General features: G+C 41.3%; 1 protein-coding gene across 2 annotated transcripts in view; it reads left to right on the forward strand.

Moving 5' to 3' along the window:
- Positions 1-902: 902 nt before the first annotated feature.
- HMGA2 (high mobility group AT-hook 2) overlaps positions 903-21,432 on the forward strand; it is a 130,961-nt gene continuing 110,431 nt past the window's right edge. For both annotated transcript variants that reach the window (XM_032493350.1, XM_032493351.1), the window contains exons 1-3: positions 903-1,804; positions 4,443-4,529; positions 14,434-14,484. In XM_032493350.1, coding sequence (XP_032349241.1) covers positions 1,694-1,804; positions 4,443-4,529; positions 14,434-14,484 — 249 coding nt within the window. In that variant the 5' untranslated portion in view covers positions 903-1,693. The remainder of the gene's footprint in view (positions 1,805-4,442; positions 4,530-14,433; positions 14,485-21,432) is intronic.

Genomic DNA, 21,432 nt, shown 5'->3' on the forward strand with positions numbered 1-21,432 from the left:
ATCACCATCCAAAGGGAGACTTCAAATCGCCTCTAGTCCTTCCCAGGGGAAGAAAAAAAAAAAGGCTCAGTAAAGAGGCTGGCGCGCTTCGTGTGCCTGTGTGTACTTTGTCAGCACGTGTGCATGTGTCTGCGAATGTGCATGTGTATCTGCGTGCATGTGTGCATGTAAATGCGAGCGTTTGTTTACATACGTGTTTATGCCTGCATGTGCCTGTGGGAGTGTGCACGTGTAACTGCGTGCCCGTGTGTACGTGTGTATCTGCGTGCGTGTGTATGTGTGTCTGTGTCTCTGTGTGTGCGTGTGTGCGCGCGCGCTGGGTCCTGCGATCTGCGAGGAGGGCATTCCGACGCAGAGCAGGGCTGCTGGGGTCCCGCTCCCACTCCTCTTCAGTTACTCCCCACTCCCAGGGAACTAGAACTCTGCCGCGCGCGCAGCCAGACGCTTCCTGCAGAGTGCTGGCTCCGCATTGTGGAGGTGCAGGTAAAGGCCAAGCCCCTAAACGTGGCTCCAGGGCAGCCACATTCCCGCGCCTTCCTAAGACAGCCGCCCTGGGGCGACCTCGGGCGGCGGGCGGGGCGAGGCCGACGGCGAGCCGGCCCGCGATCCCCGGCCTGTCCCTTTAACCCCGCCGCCGGGCGGGAGCACGTGAGCGGGGCTCCGGGTGGCACCCGGGCGCCGCCGCCGCCGAGGCAGTTGTATTTCGAACGCTGCCTCTGGCCTGCGGCCAGGCGCCTTGGCTCGGCGGTCCGCCTGGCCTCCCTCCTCCTCATACTTTTCCTCCTGCGCAGCCCCCTCCCCTTTATCCGCCCACGATTAGAGGTGGGCACTCCCCCCCCAACCCCGCCGCCCCCTCCCCAAGCACACCACACACTCATCCCGCTTGAATCCTGGGGCAGGAACTCAGAAAACTCCAGCTCGGGCCGCGCGCGCTTGGTGCAGGACGCAGGAGCAATCAGCCCGTCCCCCTCCGACTCTCCGGTGCCGCTGCCGCCTGCTCCCGCCACCCGAGGAGGCGCGGTGCCACCCACCGCTCCGTCCCCTGCCTGCGCTCAGTGCCCGACCCGATCCCGGCAGAATCTCCCCATCCTCCCTTTGCTTTCCGACTGCCCAAGGCGCTATTTGTTTTCTCTCTCTCTCTTTCTCTTTCTTGCTCTGCAAGCGCGGAGCGGGGGGAAGAGGAGGAGGAATTCTTTCCCCGCCTAACGTTTCAAGGGACACAATTCACTCCAAGCCTCTTCCCTTTCCAAGCCGCTTCCGAAGTGCTCCCGGTGACCGCAACTTTTGATCCCAAACCGAGAGGGGAGCCTCCCAATTCCAAACCGTCTTCTTCTCCCCCTTCGCTTTCCTCCTACTCTTCGCTACCTCCACCTCCACTGCCACCTCCACCTCCGGCACCCACCCACCGCTGCCGCCGCCACCAGCAGCGCCTCCTTCTCTCCTCCTCCTCCTCCCCTCTTCTCTCTTTTTGGCAGCCGCTGGACGTCCGGTGTTGATGGTGGCAGCGGCGGCAGCCTAAGCAGCAGCAGCCCTCGCCGCACGCCAGCTCTCGCCCACCCCGCCTCATTCTCCAGCCCTACCTCGCAATCTCCTGAAAGGTGCTGGGCAGATTCGGGGCGGCTGAGGCGAAGCGGCTGCAGCGGCGGTAGGAGCGGCGGCGGCGGCAGCGGTAGCGGCGGCGGCGGGAGGCAGGATGAGCGCACGCGGTGAAGGCGCCGGGCAGCCGTCCACTTCAGCCCAGGGACAACCTGCCGCCCCGGCGCCTCAGAAGAGAGGACGCGGCCGACCCAGGAAGCAGCAGCAAGTCAGTACGCGGGCGGGGTGGGGGCAGCAGCCCACCTCAGCTCCCTCCGCGAGGGCCCCGCGACGCGCGGCCACCCGAGCGCGGGAGCCCAGCCGCCGCGGCCGCCGCACGCCGCACGCCGCCCGCCGCCGCGGGGGCGGGCCGCGTAGTCCCCGGCGCGAGTGCGCGGCTGAGCCCCGGCGCCCGCGCCCCTCGGGGCCGGGAGGTGGGGAGCCCAAGCGAGTGGCCGGGTGCAGGCGGGAGGTGGGGTCGGGCGAAGCGCGTCCTCGGACTTTCGCTATTGTGCCCGGCCCGAGTGGCGCGCTGTCTCCTGGTGACGGGAAGCGGCCGGGTCCGACAGACCGGGGCTCACCGGGCGCTTTTCAAGTCGCTCTACAGTGACCCGGGGGGCAGGGGTGCTCTGGCGGGTCAGGGTTGGAGCAGCTGAAGTCCTGGGGGCCGGAGGCTCCTTCTCCCGCCAACCGGGACCGCTCGCTAGCTGGGGACTAGCGCGCCGCAGCCGCCCCCTTGGCGCCCTCCCCAAGTTCCCGGTAGCCAGAGACTCGCGCCCTCCCGACAAAGAACTCGTGGGCCCGCCCGGTTCTTTTCGGATTCTTTAAATGCGGCGCGGTGGAGCTCTGCGGGCCGCCGCCGCCGCCGCGGAGGTGTCCCGGGAAAGGGGCTGCAGAAGATCCTGGGTCCCCACGGGATGGGATTAACTCGTTTGGCCAAAGGCGCGGTGAAAAGTAGTGTCCGAGAGGGTGCACGGTAGCTAAGGTCACTTCCTCGCCAGGCGCCCAGTCCCCCTTTTGCCTCTGTATCCTGCGCCTCAGAGCTGCAGACATTAAGTGTGCTTCTCCAGGGCGAGTGGCTGGGGGTTGGAAGGGAACGATCGAGGGGCGCCCGGGACCCCGCGGAGTGGAGGGTTTTGTCTGCGGATGCAACCAATTAAGCGTGCAGCCGGCGCTTGCAGAGCTGCGCGCAGCGCCCAGGGCGGGGGGTGGGGGGAGTTGTTCGCGGCTATTTCCAAGCCTCCGCGGGCAGGGCTGGAGCGGGACTTGTCTATTGAGAACATTTAAACTCCGCTTCCGCGGGCTTTAAAACTTCTCCTTCGTTCTTTAGCCTTAAAGCGCTTCCTTCATGGCAAATAGGCCGATTAGAAAATAATCCTAGAGTCCCAAAGCTGCCCGAGAGCAAGGTGGGGAGACCGAACAATGTTTGCTTGACAGTGCGTTTTAGAAAAACTGTTGTACCTTTTTGAAATCATCAAAGGAAACACGCCAATCTAGAGGCCCCTGAGTTTTCCCGCTCTGCCCGAGCGACACATTATACCGCGTTAGGATCCTGTTTTACACCTCCCAGGAAGTCACTGCCCTTCCCCCCGCCCTTGTTTCCCACCCGCCACCGAGCTCTGTAACTCTACTAATTGCCCCCCACCTCCAAAAAAATAATCCAAAAGAAATTGCAGTGGGGTTTGGAGGTGATTGGAGGTTTTACCTTTGAGTTAAGGCAGAGTTCACAAAGAAAGAAAAATGTGTCTCCGATGTGTTTGCTCCGGATGTGCCCACTGGCGCTAGTGGTCCCACAGAAGCTTGCAGGAAACCTTCTCCAGATTCTCTAAATAGGATGCGAATTTTCACTGAAGATTTTCATGCATTTTAAGCTAATTAGTCTCATTTAATCACCGAATCTGAATGAAATGTAAATTGATGATTCACTGGATAAATATTTAGGATCTGGAATATTAATCATTGCATTTTCTTAACCACTTGAGTATTTACTACTTGGCATAGAAGCCATTTAAAGTTTTGCTAAACCTATTGATAGTTTCAATTTCTCCTTCCCAGACACTTCCATTCCTCCTCACTCCCCCAACTCCTTTTAGTTTTCTTCAGTCCACCCCCGTAAGAGTTTTCTCAAAAGAAAGTTTTGGAGAAAATGTTTATTTTTACCAAAAGATATTTAAATCTAGACTGGAGACCATTCCTGCATCTCCAAAAGGAAGTGGAGAATTGAAGCAATTATCTAGATAATTCAAGCAAAACCTCCCACAACAGATTTACCATAATTATTTGGAAATTTTAGGGGGAATGGAGTTATTTTAAGTTGAATAACTTCGATAATTGCTCCAATATTTCACTCAATGTGTTGATTGAGTCATAATTGACCTACAGTGCATTGGAGACACAGAATGATCAAAAGCCACCTTTTCAATATGGAAGATTGTTAAAATATTTATGCTGTTAGCTTCATGTTTCTGCTGTTTGAAATGCTAGTACAACGGATAGTAGTATTTGTGTAAAATGCTGATTATTTCTATCAGCTGCCAAATGCATAACTTTGCAAATTTTACACTTTTAAAATGTATGACTTTCTTTCTGGAACATGCAGCCTTGTCAGCCTTTGTTACCTTTTTAGGGTTGAAATGGAGTCTAGTTTTCATATGCACAATAGAATTTCCTCTTTGAATTCTTGGATTAACAGTATAGTTATTTCCTCTTTCTGTAAACTCTGTACCATCATCATCCATTTATGCTTAAACTGAATGTGTTCCAACAGTTCTGTTCAGCAGCACAGGCAGAAAATATAACTATAGAGTCAGGGTCAATTTCTTTCAGACATTATTGCCACAACAGCATTTTTTTCCCCCCGAAACTAGGAGCCAACCGGTGAGCCCTCTCCTAAGAGACCCAGGGGAAGACCCAAAGGCAGCAAAAACAAGAGTCCCTCCAAAGCAGCTCAGAAGGTGAGATTTCTTAAGTCCTCCCAACTTTCTCAACGCCCAGAGGAACCTCCCTGTAATTTTCCCATTCTACATCTGCACCTAAGGATTTGTCCCAAGTGGGTAACCCAAGACTCATTTCCTACCTTTAATATTAGTAAGATTTCCAAGCAGATGCTTGGCATAAAAAGTTCATGAAGATGCTTACGGTGTTGTTTTTTAAGCAGACAAGCACCAAATAATACGGAAACTTAAAACGGAGAGGGGAGGGGAGGCGGGGGAGTGGAGAATGGACGAGCAAGATTTGCACCAGTTGTGAAATAGTTAAAAACAGTTCAAAGCTATAGATTGTCTGGTGGTGAAGTTTTTGCAATTTCCTTCTAAAATAACAAAGATTAATTTACTTTGTGCTTATTTACATGATTACTGGAAAACCAGATTCTGCTATGAAAGTTAAGTATTTTGCCAAATAGATGATAATTAGAAGTAGATCCAATTGTGGAATCCTGGGGAAAAAATTCATGAATTTTACAGCTTTAAATGTGCTGATAAACTGTACTGTTTGTTTACAATAAACCTGCAATATAATATATTATATAAACCTGCAGTATAAGATATTATAATCTCTCAAAAGCCTTTCCATCTCAGGTGACATAGAAACCCTCTGAATGGGACAATGAGAAGTTTTTTAAACAAATATTCAACTCACTTTTGTGTATTTTGGGGCAGGATAGAACCCAATTAAGTGTAACTTCCAGTGTTTTTCTTTATAAATTTTAAATTGCAGTTAAAACACTTTATGTTAGGTTGCATTTTAGCTAGCAAAGAGGAAGTATCTCATTGTGAAGGTGAAGACAAAATTTGCTTCTTTTTTTAGTTTTACAACTAAATCAGGAAAAAAAAGTTGCTGTATTTCATTTGTAGGCTTATATATTAGTTAAAAACAAAGGTTCAAAATTCAGAAGTAAATTTTGATGTATCTTTTAAGTAGATTTGAGTACAACATGTAAAGTAGTTGTTAAAAAGGACTATATGCTCATCTTTGGGGGATTCATGTTTTGTGTGGTTTTCTCTGACTGTGGGCACTAACCATATTATATTTGATAGTTTTCAATGTTGTAAACTGCCATAGCAACCAGTGATACATATAAAGTTATTTAAGAAGCAACTATAAGTTCTTGTCTGTTTTATTTTAATTGTTTTGAAAGAGCAGATTTCTAATATATTTAAATATAACTGCTTCTCAGAGGGGGGATTTAATTGTACTCACATTTAATCAGTAAACTTTTAAGTAGCTCTAACTTATCATTTAAAAGTGACAGTATATAATCTGATATTACTAATATGAATACTTTCTATTTGTTACATTTTACCTGCTTTATTAAGTTAACTAATTTAACAAAGGAGTTTTTTTTCAATGTGCCATAAATTAATTTTATCTTAATTTTACTCTGATGAGATGGCAAACAAATATCTTGGTAGGTAGATGCCATTTAAACTGGGGCCCAATGACTCTGAAAAAAATGCAGCATTATAACATTTCCCAGGAAGAAATCTTAAATCTCATCATCAATTACTTAAAATTTAACATAAAAGAAGGAAAAGGAATTATCTCTCAGATTTTACTGCATTATCTTTTTTTTGAATGAGTAATGAGATCCTTCCACCATCTTCTCTTCGTTTTGATGTGTTGGCCACTGACTAACAGAATCTTTATTGATAAAAGGAAAAAGCTGAGACTTGTACCTAATTCGCCATCTAAAGCAAAAATAACAAAAAGTTGATCTCTTCCCAACTAAGGTTTGACTTATTCTTAGTTATTTTGGTGGTAGGCGTTTACAAATGACCCTAGGGCTACTCATCTTTCTGAGAATTCTTCATGTGTATGCATACAGGATTACAACTTCCACAACGAGAAGCAGGTTTTCTTTCTCACAAAGAAATTTTCCTCTGAAATCTTTCATCCTTTCAGACAAAATTATTTCACACAATTCTGTTATGAAAGTCCCCTTTCTAATAGAAATGGGTAAATATTTTTGCTCATAACATGACTGTTACATTTCTTCAGTTTTATAAATTACGCTTCATTTGGAGAAGATAATACTTTGCAAAATAATGAATGACATTGATGAATTGTTCATGGCATGTGTAAACTTAAGGTATTTTTACTTTCAAATCAGTATTTATTGAGTTTGCTACTACCCTATGTAAACATGATTATCAAACATATATTTGTTTGTCCAATGTATATTTCGCTCTAATGAAACATATTTTTATTAGGATTTTGAAAAGTAATCCTTTTTAGAAAAATTTACATTGTTTATAACACATAAGATGAACATACCCAGCTAGACTGACCAGGGTAGTTATAAGAAGTCTTCTGTGATTAATAAATTGGGAATTCTCCTGCAAACCAAGATTCATCAAAATGGAAAATGTATAACAGAAACTGGTAAGTATGTAAGAGAACAGAACACTAAAATGAGAGGAGACGCGGGGACACTGGAATGCTGATGATGTTGTGTGTTTAAAATTTCTTGCTGCTTGGAGTTTCTTTACTTACAAAGTTTGTATTGGGACTCAGTAACTGGCCTTGGGGCATTTGAAAACAAAACTGCTTGTTGGAAAATTAGCAGTGTGAAACTTGACAATGCATGTGGAATGTTTCAAGACCAAGTGGAAGGCTACTAAATTAGCAATCACTTTAATTTCAGGCCATATTCAGTATAAAGTTGATTTGTATAATATATAAAACAAACATTTATAAAAGCAGAAATTGTTGTGCTTGTAACTTTTGGAAGAGAAAATAATTATTCTTCAATTTGCTTCTGTTCCATTATGACAAATTCCCATGATGACTCTGATGTAGCAATTCTAGTCATTCCTAAGAACACCAATCTGAGTGCTCAAAATTTATCCCTGAACCAGTTTCATATTGTTATCTTAATAAAAGGAATCAGAAGTTAATATTTTCCTGAATAAATAATGTACTCGTGTATGTGTGTGTCAGTGTATGGGTGTCTTGACCCTTTTATTTATGTTTTAGTTTGAGATATACCTGTGACCAGTTGCCACTTAATTTCCTTTTTATTTTGCTTTGTTTTCCTCACCTGTTTGTGCTGGATGGAAATAGTTTGTATTTTCACATGTCTCCTGGGGAGAAGAAAGACATAATCTCCTTTAGGTTTAGTTGAGGGTTTTTGTTGTGGCTTTTTAATCATGAGGGAACACTGAAGGGGTTTCTTTCACTAATTCTCTGGTGTTTAAGGTCACAAGTCAAATTCATCTGTAAGTCTCAAGCCAGTTCTCTTTCAGGTACTTTTAGGAAAAAAAATTTTTTTTTTCTGAGATTGAATTAAATTTTAATAGAAGGAATTGCATGTAAAAAAAGATTTCAGGTGTGAGATAACCCTACTTCATAGTATCATAGATTTGCTTGAACTACCTTTTGACTTTAATGAAGAGAACTAGAGAGCAAAGTACAAAATAAATATATCATCTAGGTAAAGTAGGTATACTTCAAATAATGTGTTCAGGCAAACATTTAACTCCTATCTTCCATTTGCCTGTACAAAAAAGGTTTGATATGAATTGCATACTACAAAGGCAGATTTGTGCTCCTCTAATCATGTTCCTAGAAAGGTGGTTGATTTTTCGCAAATCATTACTGGCACCAAACACAGATATTTTAGGATGAGAGAATGTGGGTTTTCATCATCATTGCAGATAAATGTTAGAGCATAGATGCTGAGTGAGGACGGGATTTTTTATAGGAAGCAGTGGGTCCAGTTGAGGAGAGTAACCAAAGGCATCATCATAGGTAAATCAGGAAAAGGTGGTGTTAGATGTTGACACATAACTCCAGCCTATGGCTTCTATGTCACTCGTATCCTCTGGGTTTTAATGGACAAGTAATTTCCACTGGGACTCAGGGTTCTATCTGAGTGTACAGATGAATCCAGTCAGGTGGAATGAAGGAAAGCCCAGTTGTCTCCATCGTCTCGGTCTCTTAGGCTGTCTCACCTAAACGGTGCATTTTTTTCACTTCACTTTGCTGTAGAGGACTGAGCCTTTGTGCATCAATAAATTCTATCTCACAGTGCCTTTGAGTCATCATAGATTACAATCCAAATTTGGGAGATTCAAATATATTTGGATTATTTTATGAAGCCGCTTTACTTCAAGGGACCCAGAGATCTCATTCTCTGGTAGTTATTCTTCTGGACTTTTTCATCAAAAGCCTCTCATGACTTCAACTGACCTACAAATCTGGCTCATTTCATCTCAAAGTCTTAACAGATCATTTTGCTAAAAGAACATACCAGGTTGGTATTCTGTTGCATTTCAGTTCTTTTTTATTGTGGATAGATGGGTGCTGAAGAGCATTTTATGTCAGTTAAATCATTGAGAACTATCTTATCTTGTTAGTTGACTCCCTGCTGTTTCCAGAGGTCATTTTGGAACCGTATAGCTTGGCACAGAGATGAACAATGAATTTGACTATCCTAAATTCTGAAATTTTTAGCTCTGGATTTTTGTTCTGCCAACCAGGGGAAAAAGTTGGAGAACTGATTATGTTTTAGACTGCTGCTTTATTCTCTATTGCTTTAATCCACTGAATAATGCTGAATGGCATCTTCTAATTGATTTAGCAAGGAGTAGTCACAGCCATTTTTCCCTCCAGGAGAATGTAGGAAGCAGTTTACTCAGAAGGTAACCCCTATGAACTCTCATATCATTGGTATAGATTTTTCTGATTACAAAAGAGGTAGAGAGAAGGTTGAAAGAGGAGGCTCTTAAACTTTCAAAATAGCATTTCCTGTCATTTTGGCCTTGTCTTGAATTTGGTGTTTGTATAGGTGAAGACAGGCGTGTGTAAATAATAACATGGGAGTTGACAACAAGGACTTCCTTGGGTAGAATGACCATTAAATACAAAGGATGATAGAATTTACTTCTATTTCCCTTTGGAAAAATGTAAGGTGATGGCAAACTTGTAACATCTTTTAAAGACTAAAAATGGCTGCACTTACAATTTGGAAACTCACAAACTCGGTTAGGAAAAAGGTAAGGGTGAGAATTCCTTAATAATTGAATGTGATTGATAAGTCCAGTTGATTTTAACGCCAGTGCACAGTGATTTTCATTGTTTATATTTTTGGAAGAACAACTGAAAGATAGAAAATGTGACTTTCTATACTTCTTCAGATGGCTCCATCAGCTCTTAGGTCTGCGGGTCTTTGTCTTAAAAATACGTGTATAAAGATACAGGAAAACAAAGCAAGGTAATCCTAAACCCAGACGTTTTCCTGGCGCTCTTGCGTGTGTGTGCAGATGCACTGATTGGTTTGGAGTAAGGGAGTTCTGGCTTTGATGCATTATCACAGTATATAGAAAATATGATGTGAGCATTTAGAATAGCAAAAAATTAATAGCTATCTAAAATAAATCTGACCCAGAAGTCAGAATTGGATAATGGTTCTTGGTTCCCAATCTCAGCTCTTATCTATGCCTTTATAGGAAACTTAGAAAGATTTCACTTTTATCTAGTCACTTAATTTCCCCCCAGACAGTTTTTTAAAAATTCTGCCATGGATACTTTATTTTATATGGGACTATATCCCAGGAGAATAGACTCTTTAATGCCTTAAAATCAGATGGGGGTCTCAGTTCTACCACTTAGGAATGTGGGCAGATGGCTTACGTGCCCACTTAAACAGAAGAAGTGGTAGCTGCCCTACTTAAGTAAGATAATGCTCAGAAAATCACTCGTTACTTTGATTGGAAGCTTTCAGAATTGGGAGGTACTCTTTTTAAGGCTAACATTTAAAAATATGGAGGGAGTTAAGTAATTACAGTTGACTGCCTACTAAATGCTGTCGCTTTTGTCAGGCACCTTACCTGTACATTAGCTCCTTTAATCCCCTGATGTCGGCATGAAGGTCTTCATTTCACAAATGAGAAAACTATGATTCAGAGATGTCAACTGCCTAATGTTCAACTCTAGTAAATGGGAGAACCTGGGTTTGAGTTCAAATCTAACTCTAAAGCTTTTGATGTTTCCACTACTATGTGCTGTCAAATACCTTGCAAAATATTTGCCACAAGGTAGATTATGTTATCTCCAGTAACCAGAAATGCAGTTGAAAGTTTGGTTTTTAGAAATCTTTGGAGAGCAGTTCCCTACAAACTTATAAAGAGACTGGAAATGTGTGCCTGCTGCAACCCATACCTACAGACTCCTGGCCCCCAAATAAACCAGAAGGCTATGCCTTTGGAGATCATAGCACATCCAGAAGTTTTTTTTATTTGTTAAATGAAGGGGGCTGGATGAAGTGGTTTCCAAAGCCCTACCAAGCTACAGAATTCTGATGGCGAGAGGGAAATAAGACATGCATGTGATATAAACACCAGTGTTTCTTTCTTTCCTTCCTTCATGCAGTAAATACATAGTGAACACATCTTATGCACCAGACTCTAGTGCTAAGCACTGTTTCCAAGTTCAAGGGTTATATTTGCTAGATGAACTTTCATTCTTAATTTTTTTAAATGCAGAATACATTTAAGAGCCTGGAGCACCAGAACTTCCTAGAGAAAGAAATAATTACATTTCTCACTTAACATTCTTCCCAACCCTCGTGAGCTTGCTTCGAAAACATCTTCTAAAATTAAACATACAGTTCTGAATCTAAGCTTTTTTACAAAGGCAAAAATAATGAATGAAGACCAGCCAGGAAGAAATAACACTTTTAACATATGATGGTTGCAAACATTAGTAGAATAGTGCTGGTCATAGTCTGAAATTTCAGTTCCTACAAATGGCAGAATTCTCACCCTCTTTCTGAACCCACCCCCCCACTCCCAACCTTGAGATAAGCAGTAAGTACTTAGAATAAGTTATTGTCTCAGTCATACATGGGTTTGTAGTATGGAACCAAATTCCACTCTGGCGAAGGAAAACCCAAATAGACACTTACAGAATATTGCATATGTTGACATATTAAAAACAAAACAAGCTCCCAAAATGTTTTGCTTGTTTTCTATTGGAAAATAATATCCTGAAGAGCATTTAAACACGGGGCGGGGGGGGGGGGGGTTAAACACAGTGTTTTCCAGTGTGTAAAATTCCTGGATCCATGCTGGTTTACAAACTAAAATCCTAACTGGTTTTGCAGCCTTTGTGAAGTTTGATCAGAATGATTAAATAATGTGGGTTTTAAGGAACAATGAAAACCTCCCAGATGGACGCCACACAGCACAGCTAGTGTGTTTCTTCTAGAGGTCCTCTCAGAAGAGGGTTTCAGTTTACAAGTATACTGGCCCCCAGACCAAGGAGCAGGTTTGCTTTTAACAAGTCCAAGTGATAATGGTGATATTTTGCCCTTTCGTTAATGGTGTGAATTTTATTTTTGAATAGACTTTTTGTAAATGGGATGCTCATTGTCAAGTCCTTTCGTTTGCAAGGCTTTCTCTCTCTTTGAGAGATTTGCTTTCTCTAACTTTGAAATGCAGCTCTAGAAAACAGCCCTCTCTTCAACAGACTTTAAATACACCCAGATCACATCATGGCCCCCGGAACATAACCACTGTACAAAAAGCCTGGTGTGTAGTGCTGTTAGCCTCTCAGATCAGTAGCCTCCTGCCCTCAACCTCACCTAACATCCCCATCCCCATTAAAAAGGATTTCTATCTTCCGTGTTTGTGTAATTTACTACTGAGTGAACTGCTCCAGCTTACAGTTGCTCCCAAAGATTAAATCGGACACTGCTTCTGTATTAGGGAATTTGGTGCTTATGTAATTCACGATGTACTAGCCAGAGTTTTCTTAAAAGTCTCATTCGCAAGGCGACAGTTGGGTGTCATAGAATATTTGCATTGACTGAACCTTCTATAAGTTTGGACTGACTCGAAGGAAAACTTTCCCTTGAAGAGTTCCATCTCGTTAGGAGGGAAAGAACATTCACTGAGTTTATGGCAGGCACTTCGCTCCTTACCAGAGGAGCCACTATCTCCATTTCACACCTGAAACCAAGTTAAGGTTTTCAGGGACCTGCCCCAAGTCATAAAGCTAAAATGGCAGAACAGAGGCTTGGATTGAAACTTTCCAAAGTGGAGGCTGTGTTTCTCTTTAGGTACCTCCTTCTTTCCCTAAGATAGCACCCAGAAAGAGGGTGTGTGTGATTCACTGGGCATTCCTGGCTTTCACATAATTTAATCCATGCCTTTACAACTGAAGGTACGACAAGGCCACTGACCCCTGACAATAAATGATTCCTTTGTGGAGCTATTCAAAGTAGTAAACGATGGTTCGGAGTGCCCAAATCTAATGCTTAGAAGACGCTGAACCAGTGACCATTCTAGTTAACTAAATACCTCCTTAATAGTCGTTAAATGCGTGTATATTAAGAGAGGGTAGCATTGTTAGGAGGGTGAGAGGCCAGTCTTTAGAGTCCAACAGAACTGGGTTCAAAGCCCAGGTCTGCCGTTTACCAGCTCTGTGTGTGACCTGAGTTATTCACCTCACCTATCCAAGACTAAGTTGCTCATTTGCCAAATAAGAGAAATAATAATACTTACCTTATAAGACTGTTGTAAAGATTGAAATAACACATGTGCATGACTTAGCCCAGTGCCTAGATTTTAAATGCTCAATAAATGTGAGCTAATGTAATCATACAAAATTTGGGTTAATTCCTGGAACTTGTTAGATAGTAATGCCAGCTCAAGAAGATATTTGTTGAGAAATCTTGAAGTTTATTTTGTCTGTCTGTCTGTCTATCTATCTATCTATCATCATCTATCTCCATCTATTTTTACCAGGCAGATTGAAGAGAGAAGGGAGAGTGATCTGGTAGTGTAGACAGTTATAACAGGTAATTTTAGTATCATTGTACCAAGTACTTACTGGCTGCTAACCCAGGTAACAAAAATAAAATGCAAAACAACTCATCCTGGTTCAGGTTACCTATATTTTTGTGTTCATATAGCCTTGAGATGATTCCCATACACAGAAGAGTGTGTACTAAGTTTTCTTTATCCTGAAAATCATCAACATGTATTTTTATAGGTAGTATATGTGGGGGGGGGGGGAGTGTATTTGGGGACAGGAATAGGGGTGATAAACCTAGGGAAATTATTATGTTAAATTTTGACTCAAAAGAGAGAAAAACAACTATGTACACCAGAAAAATCTCCTGTGAAGTAAAGCAAAGAAACAAACTCTCAAGGTAGTGAGAAGTACATTCATGTCAGGTGTGTGTTGAGTCTGGAATTGTTAATAATATACAATTTTACTAATTATTCCTTTTAGACTCCCTAGTTTCCATCTCAAGGGCAAACATTGATATTTCTGCCTGCTTCTTTTCCCGTCTCTGCTTTGGGCAAACTGATTGACAGGTGATTGTTTGGGGCAAGGAATAGGAAATTAACTCTGTAGAAGTGTGCAAATGTTTGCTTTTTTGAGTTAGAAGCTTATGTATTTTTATTCACATTTAGATTTGCTTTTGGCTAGCAATGTAGGTGGAAATGCTTTGTAAATTGTACAGTAATGTATCAATGCTAATTTTTGTAACTTTAGTTGCGACATGGAAAGAAAAACCATCATTTAAGAATTTTCTAAAAGGCTACTTTTTGTAATAATGGATATGTGGGAATAATTTTTTTTATTACAGATAGAAATAAGTGCAAAATGGCTTTTTAAAAGCATTTTCATGCATTTCAGAGATCACTCCAGGGGAGTCTTTTAGGGGGAGGGTTGCATAGATACCTCTTTATGGAGAAGATGAATCTTCAAGGAGAAAGAAATTATTACAGCAGTCTCAATACCTCATCTGCAAACCGGAACATTCTTACTTGAAATCTGTCCCTTGGTGCCGCACTTAAATAATGTCAGGTAGGAAATGATATGACTTCCGTTTTCATTTTGCAGAAAGCAGAAGCCACTGGAGAAAAACGGCCAAGAGGCAGACCTAGGAAATGGGTGAGTAATAAGATAAAAGTTTCTGTTCTTTTTTTTTTTTTTTTTTTTTGTAATGAAGCATTTCTGTTTTAAAGGAAAGTTACTTTTATTTTATCGATACGGTGGATTTCTAACTCCTGGTTTGATGAATCTGTGAAAGGGTTAAGGTGAGCGACATATCACTGCTCCTTACGCTCAGGCTCCAGGAGTTTGCTCAAAACACTTCTCCTTCCTGGGAGTGACTCCCTTTTCTGTCTCTTATCAACATGAAAAGAGTCTCCACTCTTCCTTCAAATGGGGTAACAATGAGATGATTTGTTCCGTGGGCTGAGTAACTGAGGTTAAAGGGTATTATGAAACCTTGGAAGGTGATTACAAATGGTGATAAAATTCAGATGAAATGTGGATGAGGTAACTTTTTAACTCTTACTTTTCGTTTCTTTTTGTTGTTGTTTCCTGGATGGGGCTCTGCTTTGGACACGTCTCCTTTTTTGAGGTGTTTTGTGTTTTCCTTTTTCACATTGGCTTTGTTAGGAAACCACGTTTTACTTTCCAGTTTTTCCTTCTCGGTAGTCACTCTTACATATGACGTTATCGACAGCAGCTTCCATGCGAGTGCACTGGACCCCATGGGCACACAGGTCCTGTATCTTTTTGAGACCAGGAATTCACTGATCACTGAAGAACTCTGCCAGTTTTTACTTTTGAACCTTGTTCTTCATGCTGCTCTATTACCATATTCTTCTGGTCTGTCTTTCCCACTGACAGAGGAAAAAAGTCTTAAAAATGAATAAAACCATTTCTCGAGAAAGATGAAGGCGTCCTCTCCACCTGGGATCATCTGTGGTCGATCTTGGCTTTCCTTTTCTCCCTTCCGTGGTTCGTTCTTCCTGCTTCACCTTTTTCTCCAGTTCCTTTGCTTCTCTGCTGGATTACCCTTTCCTGTTAGTTGGCCATTCCTCTCCCCGCTCAAATTCTGCATCCTTTTCTATTTAAACTTTGGGATTGCCTTTCATTCGACTTATTCATCTTGTATTTTTTTTCCCTCTGCTGAACATGTGTTGGGATTAGGTTTTTTAGCACAAGGAAATGGGGATGATCTTTAGATTAAAAACATCTCACTGTTACAGTGTAGCCTTAAAGTAAGAGCATTTCATTCAACCTCTGGTCAACAAATGAGTTTTCCCCAAGCCAGCCCACCAGGCGGTGATCATCTAGACTCTGCTTGATTACCTTTAATGTTAGGAAACTCACCACCTCTTAAGGCTGCCTCTTCTTTTCCCGGAAAGCTCTGAACGTTAGAAAATTCTTCCATCTGAATCTGTGTAGCTTCCACTCACTGTCCCTAAGCCTCCCTCCTGGGGATATCCAGAGTAATTGTTATTTTACTTGTGATAGCTCTTCAGATATTTGAAAACAGTTAACATATACCCTTTGTTCTCTTTCGTGGTTTGTCCATGTCTGATCTTTCAACTTTCTCCCATAAAGGAACAGTTTTTCCTTTTCTCCTCTGAGGCATGCTTCTTTTTCAGTCCTTTGAAACAATGCCACCTAGAACTAAATATCATATTCCAGGTGTAGGCTCCATAACCAGTCGGTTTATTACCTCTCTTGTTGGACATATGGTTCTAGTTACCTGTTACTGCTTCATCAACCACCCCAAAACTTAATAATGTAAAAAAAAAAAAAAGCTCATAGATTCTTTGGGTCAGGAATATAAATGGGGCCCAACAGAAAGGCTTGTTTCTGCTTCAGGGTGTCTGGGGCCTCCGCTGGGAGGAACTCACGCAGCTGGGGGTAACTCTTGTGTTTGGGTAGAATCTGGAGGTGTCTTAGTGTTTTTGAAGAATTGGCTTGAAGTCTGGCTGCATCTGGGGGTGCCCCCTGGAGCACCCCTACACATAGCCTTTCCAGCTTGGTGGTCTCAGGGTGGGTAACCTTCTAACATGCACTCAGGGCTCCCAGAGAAAGTGTTCTGGCAAATGAGGAGAAAGCTGCAAGCAAGGCTGTTTTTGAGTTAGTCTCAGAGGTCAGAGGTGCTGCTTCCATTGCACCCTAGTGAGCGCTCTGCTGACTAAGTCGGCATTGGCATACATCTCAAGTATACGTCTGCCATCTTCTAAGCAAAAGAACTTTGAAAGGACATCTTATCACACTGAACTCATCAGTAAGAAAACCTGAATAAACTTTCTTATAGGCAGCATAATAAAAAACAGATAAGTTCTTTGAAGTCATGAGACTAATGTTGCTAAAATGAAATGAAGTAAATTGTAAGTAAATACAACAAAAGTTAACCAGCATGACAGCTTCCACCAAGTGTGGCTTTCCCATCCTCCCCGGCCCCCAGCTTTATTGAGATATAATTGACATATAACATTGTGTAAGTTTAAGGAATACAGTGTGTTGATCTGATACTTATCTACTGCAAAATGATTTCCACGGGAGCATTAGTTAACACCTCTATTATCTCACATAATTACCATTTCCTTTTTTGTGGTAAGAACATCTAAGATACACTGTCTTAGCAACTTTCAAGTATGTAATACAGTATTGTTAACTCTAATCACCATGCTAGATCCCCAAAACTTATTACTGAAAGGTTGCACCATTTGACCAACATTTTCTCATTTCCCCCACCCGCCTACCCCTTTAGCCCCTGGCAACCACCGTCTATGTCTGTTTCTGTAAGTTTAGCATTTTTTGATTCCACATCTAAGTGGTATCATGACAGTATTTGTCTTTCTCTGTCTGACTTATTTCATTTAGCATAATACCCTCCAAGTCCAGCCATGCAGATGGCAGGACTTTTTCCTTCCCCCTGGCTGAGTAATATTCCTTTGTCTATGTGGACCACATCTCCTTTATGCACTCTGAAGTTCCAGATCTTGCCGGTTAACTGGTCTTCCCACCTTTCACCTTTTCTGCCCTTGGCTGTTCTATCCTGTTTGCAAGTTAAACCATAGGGTATAGTCACATCAGTGCTCTTCTTAGCAACTCCTTTTGGTCCCACAGCCGGCTGCTGAATTGGTTACACCCTTTCCTAGCTCTTGGAGGTCCCCACAGTTTGCACCCACCGCTCTTTATGTCTTTATTTCCCACCACTCATCCTCACATGGCTGATGTTTCAGCCCAGCTGGAATAAAATATGTAATAATTAAAGGATCTCTCTATATATTTTTTCTCAATGGATCCTTTTTTCTCAATGGATCTGGATTCCAGGCATCTGATATTCATGCTGGATGAGAAGCCTGAGTGAGGCACCCACCACACAAACCCTTGCCTTTCTGGGAATAACTGGGCCATCCTCATTGACCCTTGTGGTTTTTAATTTTTACTGGCTGTGAGAATGGAAAATATTGTGTAGTGAATTGTTACAAGACCCCGATTTGTTCCCCAAAGAAGAGTTGTTCTACTTAGGAAAGGAAATAAAAGGAAATTGTGTATTTTTTTTTCTAGACAGCGTGTTTCCTCTTCACTTGTGTATATGCTGTTGGGTAGAGGGTGCAGCCAGTCCCAGCAAGGCATTCAGTTCAATGGCATTCTTTACTGGAAAGCTTGTACTAAAGAAATAAATTATTGCATTTTCCATAGGAAATGAGCCTTGTACTTTATAGTGAGTTCAGTTCTTTCCAACAATGTCACTCACTGATTTCCTTGTATTGGAGATGTATTTTTGAACTGACAGGATTTACTAGGTACAGGGCCTAAAAGCCAGATTGCTCCCTTTTTATTCTTCTGGGTTGTTTTGTTTTAAAGCTCTTTGGCTTTTAAAAAGAAGTCTTGTACATTTTATGTTGTCATATAAGAGGCCTGAAAGAAGATACCTACAGTATAACCCTCTCATCTGCTGTAACTGGAATTGGTGGTTGGTAGGTTACTCCAAAGCTGATTGAGCAAAAGCACGCAGATGTGGGAGAGAAGTTTGCGCCAGTCTTGCTTCTGCAGGGGACAGAGTGCTGACTAATGCAGTGAGGACATTAACTAGATTTTGGTTAAGAGCACTTCTACTGTTTACTTTATTCCCCGTTGTCTTTGCACCCTACACCCCTACCAAGCCTGAACTAGACTTCAGATCTATTATTTTGATGAGCCACTTTGGACTTTCACATCTTTTGTTGTGGAGGAGGTGAGAGGTAAAGAAGGAGGGAGAAGTGGGACCTGACTTTTCTGCTGGTCTTGGAGTTGGGGGTCCAGGATCTGGATTTGCGGGGGCTTGGGTTCAAATTCTGGTCTATCCCTTTACTAACTGGACTCTTGAGCAAGTTATATGACCTTTTTAAAATGTTTTATTTTTTAAATTCTTTTTGTTGCAGTACAGTTGATGTACAATATTACATAACTTACAAGTGTATGACATAGTGATTCACAGTTTTTAAAGGTTATATATATTCTGTTTATAGTTATTGTAAAATATTGACTGTATTCCCTATGCTGTACAATACATCCTTGTAGTTTATCTATTTTATATGTAGTAGTTAGTACCTCTTAGTCCCCTACCCCTCTCGTTCCCCTCCCCCCTTCCCTCTCCCCACTGGTAACCACTGTCTTCTCTCTGTCTGTGAGTCTGCTTCTTTTTTGTTATATTCACTTGTTTTATTTTTTAGATTCCACATGTAAGTGATATAGCACAATATTTGTCTTTCTGTATTTCACTTAGCATAATATCCTCCAAAATTTCATTCTTTTTATGGCTGAGTAATATTCCATTGTGTATATGTAAACTGCATCTTCTTTCTCTATTTTTCTGTTGATGTACACTTAGAGATATGCTTCCATATCTTGGCTATTGTAAAAAAAATGTTGCTATGAGCATTGGGTGTGTGTATCTTTCTAAATTAGTGTTTTTGTGTTTTTTTGAATAAATACTCAGGAGTGGAATTGCTGGGTCATGTGATAGCTCTGTTTTCAGTTTTAAAGTTCCAGTTTCCTCATCTTTAAAAAGGTGGGCAGAGTGGTATATTTCTCATAGAGTTATATGAGTCATAAATAAGGTAATGATGCACAGGGCTTAATAAAAGGCCTGGCACATAGTAAATGCTCAGTAAATGTTGGATGCTATTATTAATTCCACTATATATTTTTATGTAGATATCACCAACAGCCTAAACCCTAATGACTTCTAGCTACCTGTGGTTATACATGGAGTGAGGTGACAGTTACGCATCAAACTCACCAGGTACCCTTGGTGGTATCATTGTGTCTTCAGTATATCTATACTGAATATCATCAGGTTTAAGAATTGCTTATAAATAATACAAAAGTATATTTTAAATCCATTTGCAATTAAGGAAAAAATTTAGACTGCAGCTTATAAGCCTTTCATATAATTGCAGAGATCTGATGTCATGTGCTGTTCATCAGTGTAAAAAGTAGCATTTCTGCTGTTTCCCTCAGTGGGCACATGCAGAGATGTTCTGAGTTCTCTGAACCTCTATAGAATTCCTTTAGTGAGCCCTTCTGGCAACTGACTCTAGGTGTTTTCTATTGATTTGCATTTCTTGATTTTTGCCTTAGAAAGGAGCTGATCATGTAACTGACTTAGTGATGGAAAATATATGGGAAAAGTTTTAGAGAGTGGAGCTGAGGCTCAAGAATACAATGAAATCATAAAGATGTCAACCTTGCATGTGAAATGCTCCATCCAGATGTTGCTTAGTGAAGCAGCTAGTGCTTCTGGAGGAAAAGACGCAAGGACGAAATAATAAAGAGTAAGTCAGTGGGAACCAGGGATGTTTTTAAGGTGTTTTGTTTTCAGAATATCTTTATGAGAAAGGAAATTAACAACAGAAGGGAAATACTCTCCAATATGAATTAATGGTTTTTAAAGAGAAAAAAAAAATCATTCTGGAGATACTGAGATTGACCTAGAAATTGACCCAAGGACCAGATGCTGAAGCTTAACTTCAATTGGTCACTAGAAAGTTACTAACAAACCCCAGCTGTTTTCTTGGGTTGCTTGATTCTCTTTATTTGGTAATGGGGTGTGTGCAGTGCGTCGATTTAAAACAATGCATTTCCATTCCATCTCTTTTGGGGGACAGTTGTCTTTCTTTTATTAAAGAGCTTGTGACACACAGGAAAGTGATGTCATTTCATTTGTCAATCAGACTTGTGAGAAATTTAGATAGGCAACAAGAGCTCTTTGTTTTTCTAAGTTTGTAGAAATCTAGAAACTTAAGTGATGATTTAAAGATCAATTAGGAGCAACTAAATCAGAATGAAACTTACTACAACTAGACTAATTGAAACTCTTTGGATTCCTTCTAAAGATCCCAAGCATCGATGCATTGAGGAACCTGGAAATCTAATGTTGAAGTTAAAACATTAGGTTTTCATTTCCATTAGTTTTCCTCTCCAGATGTTTGTTACTTTAAAAAAAAAAACTTTTAGCCATTTGTAATTTAACACTTGCTTTGTTTAAACTGAAACTATTTCTTCGATGTTTAGAAAGGAATATCCAATAATGCATATTGCAGATAATTGTAACTTTTTACTGGAGTCAGAGGGAAAGAAATGACTTTGATAGAACATCAAAAACTGTCTACTAATGGAGTGTGTGAAGACAGAACCATTTTCCCTTGGAAACTTGTAATAACAGCATGCATTAAAAACCGGGAGATGCTTCCTCTAAAGCACATGAGTTTTGGACATATGCTTAGTAATTTAAATACAGTTTTTCTGATGCTAACAATGTGTTCAAAATTGGCAAGCTCTATTTTCTGAAACTATCTTCTTTGCAATATTTTGTGATAAAAATGGAGTTTTTTGCAAACCCTCATAGAAATTTGTGGGGAGAAGTGACTTAAGTTAATTTTTTTTAAAGAGCTTACTGCAAAATTCACTAAAATGATTATTTAAAATTGCAAGATTAAATATGAAAACACTAATAAATGAATCATACTCAGAAGACAAGAATTGGATTTGATCCTTAGTATTTTGAGTCACTCTCTTTTTTGTTTGTTTCAATAT

Source organism: Camelus ferus, chromosome 12 (assembly GCF_009834535.1).
Source record: "Camelus ferus isolate YT-003-E chromosome 12, BCGSAC_Cfer_1.0, whole genome shotgun sequence".
Taxonomy (NCBI): Eukaryota; Metazoa; Chordata; class Mammalia; order Artiodactyla; family Camelidae; genus Camelus; species Camelus ferus.